Here is a 4,833-nt window from a genome sequence, read left to right on the forward strand (position 1 = left end):
CACCATGAAGCCCACTGAAGTTAGATTAGAAGCGTTGTTTGTACATGAATAAATAAAATGATTAAAACAAACTGTGTCAAAACTGTCATTTCATCTGCTTCACACACACAAACACAGCACCTATTACGACCGTTACAGAATCTAGCCTATTGGAAAAAACACGGGCACGCATCGCTGAACCATGTTGAATCCAGAGTTAGCGCAACGTTCGCCATCCAATCACAACTCGTTCACCTGGCTAAAGGGAAGCGGCGGAGTTATACCGCAGTGTCTCTCAGGCTGCAATGCAATCTCCACGTAAGAGCCAGGGTCTTATTTAGCCGCTGCAGTCCGGTTGGGCATGAGGCGAGGGGCGATTGAAGGGGTCAAAGGTGCTATCTAGGGACTAGGAGTTGATTCGGAACTAGTTGTCAGTCTGGGGGCAGATGAGCCACCTGTTCACCGGTCCGTGTTGAAGGCGCAAAGGCTGGGGCCAAGGGGAGTGTCTAGGTTAGAGTACATTTGGGACTGGGTGTCTGTCTGCAGTCCATCTCCCTCCAGTGTCCTCCAGCGCCATCTGTTCCATAGCGTCTCACAGAACTGCATCACATTTCAGATTCGGTTCTGAGCAGTAGGATCAGCCTATACGGGCCGGGTCAACTAGGTGTCAGTCTGCTGTAACCTCAGTGGCCTCCAGCGCCATCTGTTTCTCGGCACCTCCGGCACAGGCACACCGTTCCTGCAATCAGCACACAGGACTGCCACAGAATGGCCCAAGACATCTGCACCGTGCATTATCATTTTAGAGGGCTTTATGTGCAACTAAGAACTGGACTGTTTAAATGTTTGAGCGGACATCAGGAAAACCAGGGCTGAACAGCCATAACCCCCTAGCAAAGACAAGCTAACATCTGTGATTATGGATGTAATGTTATGAAAGATTTCCCTGTTTCGTTTAAGTGTTTTAATGTAACAGGCAGCACCACATTGCTAGTACTAAACATGCAAGTTCTGGCCTTGGAAGCAAAAGTATCTTGCTTTAATATAAAGCTGGACAATACTGGAATGAATGTGTGGGGGAGAGAATTGAATATTGTTGGATTACCTCAGTAATTAGTGTTTACAAAGGTTGGATTCCTAAGTCATCTGCATACATTTAAGTACACACCAACAGCTACAGTAACTAGAAGTGTAAAGAAACATCGCCATACAACACTTAGTTCATAGTATTGGTTATAGAGACACTGACAAGGACAATAACTCTTCCAAACGATTTATTTACAAAGCACTGACAAACAGAATAAACAGCCGTCGTTTAAATAGTTTAATCATCTAAGAACAAATCACTGGGAACGTCACAGAATCTTGGCCATTCAGAGCTGTAACCAGCCATTTGGAACAGCAGCACCTGAAACAAACCAATAGCAGAATCTGTTGTAGAAAAGACAGACTTAAAGCCATTGTCACAATTCAGGTACACAAACCGTAAGGGAAAGCAGAAACCTTAATGTCCACGTGCATTTTGCCACATTCAGCCATCGTAATGACATATACTGCCCCCCAAAGGCAGCACATCACCACGCATCTCCCTTGCCTCTTCAGACGATAGCAGTCCCTAGATGGGCCACCAGATGCTGACGGACGTACTGCTTGAATAAGGAGTACTCCTCCCTCTAAATCTCTCATCCGAATGCTTGATGGCAGTGAAGGACTTGTGTAGTGCTTTATTTTGGACGGGTTAAACTTGTCCTGGCTGGTCATGGAACATCCCATGGCACTAGGTGTTGAACCTGGTCTCCAGGTTTTCCTATTTAGCCTTCATACTTTAAGTGCCCAGCATACAAACCCAGCGGCAAAAAAAATCTGAAGGTACTAAATGTACCCAGGTCACTCTGGAAATGTCACATGTAATTTAGCAGACTTCTACCCAGAGCCACTTAGCCATGCAGTGCCGACAGTCATTCCAGTTCTAGTCCCCAGAGGCTGTCTCCAGGTAGTCACTCACCTGGGGTTACTTTCCCCTGCCTCTTCCTCTCCCCTTTCCCTGAAACAGAAAGTCACTTTAAACCAGGCCAGGTCCAAGCTGAGGCAACACAGGGCTTCCCAAACTACACTAAACCCACTCTGGCCTAGTCACTATATAACCGCGGGTGACAAGCAGACCCCAGAGACAAAGTGGTGTAGAACAGGGTGCTAATACTTAAGACCGTAAATATTGACACCTTCTTAGGAGGATTGTTCTCATCATCTGACACAGGTCTGGAAGGAAACAGGGTGGAATTAGAAGTCTTCAGCTCAAAGCAGCAACAGTTACAGCAGTTACTCACGTCAGATGGATTTTCAAATAAATGTATTGTGAATCAAACATGATTGCTATAACTCACTCATCCGCTTCTTCTGGCTTCTTTCTCTGGAAGAGGGGAAAGCAATGAGTCACTGGAGCAACAATAATGCATTAAATCAGACTTTCTTGGGAATTTCAGAACCCTGAAAAAACTCATTTTAATGCCCTAACTGTTTACTGCAATGTTAGAAGCAAATGTGTTCGGAGTAGGAATGAAATAGTTTAAAATTAACTACACTTTGAATAAAAATGAAAGCATTGTGCCAGGGTTGTTGACAGTGCATGGACTACTAGGCTGCAATACTCCCAGCTTTGAAGTGCTGGATAATTATGATGTTTTGGCTGAATTACTTCTGGGCTTGAATGACACGTATTGTTCGTTTGGTGTTGACTACGCTTTTTGGAAGCAAACACAAGGAACAACGAGTCATGTTGTTGAACAGCCTCCTATACAGCAAATAACAATAGAGTTTCAGTTTGCCTTCCAGGAATGCCCAAAATCTGGGTGAAGAAGCATCATCTGCAGAACATTGATTAGTTAAGCAAAGCCAGCTACAGGGACTCCGTCACAGGGCAAAAAAAATGCTGAATTACTTTAGTATGACTGAAGTCAAAAATCACTAGGACCATTGCAGGAAACATGGACTGGCTTGGTTGCCACCATTCCCTTTGTACATACATTGCATATAATTTCACAACATGGTCAAATTGTTGGCACCAGGGCTGCATGTTAATGGGATCGAAGTACAGAGAATACAAGACTCAAAGATTGCATAAGTCCAGTCTCCATGTCTGAATTGGGAGAACTACCAACCATTAAAACAGAAAGTGCTAGAGTCTGAGCCAAAAACCAGACAGGTCCTGACCTTGCCCGCAGCGTTCCCAGCCTTGCCCGCAGCGTTCCCGTTCTTGGCAGATGCCTTCTTAGGAGGCTTCACAGGAGACTCCTCAATATCTTCCTCTTCGTCTTCCTCCTCCATCTCCTCTTCACCACTCTCCATCCCTGAAAACTCATCCTCCACTGGAAAGAAAACATAACAGCCCTGCATGAGGCTGGCCTGTAGTTCAATGTCCAGACATGCATTTAATGACACGTCACACTGCAACATAATCAGTTGCTCCTCAGAACTTCAGCTGAATCAAACAGTAGAACTAGACACTTAATCCAATTATGTTAACCTTATCCAGGCATCCCTGTGCCCAAACCTTACAGGCCACATGTTCCCCACAGATGTAGACTGGTCCAGTGCCACTCTTTAGCCGAAAGGTCACTGGTGGGTGGAGTTCTATCCCAGACAGGTTGACCTGGAGAATAACAGGGTCAATAGGCCATCAGTGCTGCTACAGCATGCATTTGAGAACATTACAAAGAGGGGCACTATGCAATTCTCTCTTCATGGCTGAATCTAGATGAACATCTCAGTCATTTATTATAAGAAAGTAAAGACCATCAATAATTCACTGATTACAAGGTTGCAAGGTTGTTTCACCAATTTTATAGTGTTTGCATTTCCTTTAAGTCGGTTTGGATAAAAACATCTGCTAAATGACCAATATCAAAAGTCTATGCAGGCAACTCCCTTATGGCGAGCAGGGTTTAGATAGGGCTGCAATTGTCTAAAGTGAATATAATGAGACAACACTGCAATTGGCTAGTACCTCAAGGTTGTGTTGATAACTACACCTTACCGTAGGCATCCCGTTGGCGTGCAGGGTCGCCATGGGTACACCCTTCACGTCATCTGGTTCGCCAGTAAGCAACTCCACGATGTTGAATTCTTCTTTGGCGCCTGCGCCCAGACACATCTGACATGGAAATATATGGAATTCGTTTGTGAAACTAGTAATTTTTGTTGATATTTTGTCGTCATTACTAAAATCATGTTTCCCAAGTGTGTCGCCACTTAAGACCAGTCCAGCTACATCCCGCACGCAATCTGCCAAACCGCGCATTGTCCGAGTAACATTTGGATTATAAAATGTCAAAGAACATCCACGTTTATGCACAAATGACTCACAGTTCTCAGTGCGAGTTGATGTTGGTGGATTGTATCATCCGTTTTGAATGTCTCCTCTTTGTGTGACGTGCCGAGTTCACAACCTACAAAAAGAAAGCTTACAGATTTCCACTAAAAGGGGAATACATGTTATGGGGTATTTTCACAGAAAGAACGTACCCCATAGTGTTGACAGTGGTTTTTCTTGTTTGTTCATTTTCACAAAATAAGGTTCCCTTAAGGAAAACAGAATTACACCTGGGTAAATCACCGCACAAGATGAGGAATTGAAAGGCGCTCCACATAAAAAGCGCTGTGTAAAATGGGGTAGGCCTGGTTAAAGGTTGGTTTAAATTCGGGCATCAAAAGGAAAACACCTCAGGGTCAGTTGATCGACTTGTAAAACGTAGTATTTAAATGCTTACCAAAGAAGTGGAAATTGCACGAGTCCTGGACAGATTAAGGAAGAAAACCACAACTCTCTAACTGTGAACTATAAAGGAGATGGAACGC

At 44.3% G+C, this 4,833-nt stretch overlaps 1 protein-coding gene across 1 annotated transcript; it reads right to left on the minus strand.

Annotated features, from left to right (window-relative positions):
* Window positions 1–1,236: 1,236 nt before the first annotated feature.
* Window positions 1,237–4,833, minus strand: npm2b (nucleophosmin/nucleoplasmin, 2b). The gene is made up of 10 exons (XM_010878202.4): window positions 4,746–4,833; window positions 4,501–4,557; window positions 4,342–4,424; window positions 4,013–4,129; window positions 3,535–3,628; window positions 3,190–3,344; window positions 2,364–2,389; window positions 2,202–2,238; window positions 1,985–2,023; window positions 1,237–1,387 (listed from the first exon to the last, which is right to left on the minus strand). Exons 2-9 carry the CDS (start codon window positions 4,535–4,537, stop codon window positions 1,991–1,993), a joined length of 582 nt encoding a protein of 193 aa, XP_010876504.1. The 5' UTR covers window positions 4,538–4,557; window positions 4,746–4,833; the 3' UTR covers window positions 1,237–1,387; window positions 1,985–1,990.

The sequence above is a fragment of the Esox lucius genome, chromosome 14 (assembly GCF_011004845.1).
Source record: "Esox lucius isolate fEsoLuc1 chromosome 14, fEsoLuc1.pri, whole genome shotgun sequence".
Classification (NCBI taxonomy): Eukaryota; Metazoa; Chordata; class Actinopteri; order Esociformes; family Esocidae; genus Esox; species Esox lucius.

Excerpts from the sequence above, each read along its gene's own strand:
- npm2b (XM_010878202.4), bottom strand. The coding sequence starts at position 4,537 with ATGAACAAACAAGAAAAACCACTGTCAACACTATGGG. Across the intron at positions 4,425-4,500 it reads ACCACTGTCAACACTATGGG|GTTGTGAACTCGGCACGTCA; the intron begins GTACGTTCTTTC and ends TTCTTTTTGTAG. Across the intron at positions 2,239-2,363 it reads AAGCCAGAAGAAGCGGATGA|ACCTGTGTCAGATGATGAGA; the intron begins GTGAGTTATAGC and ends GTTTCCTTCCAG.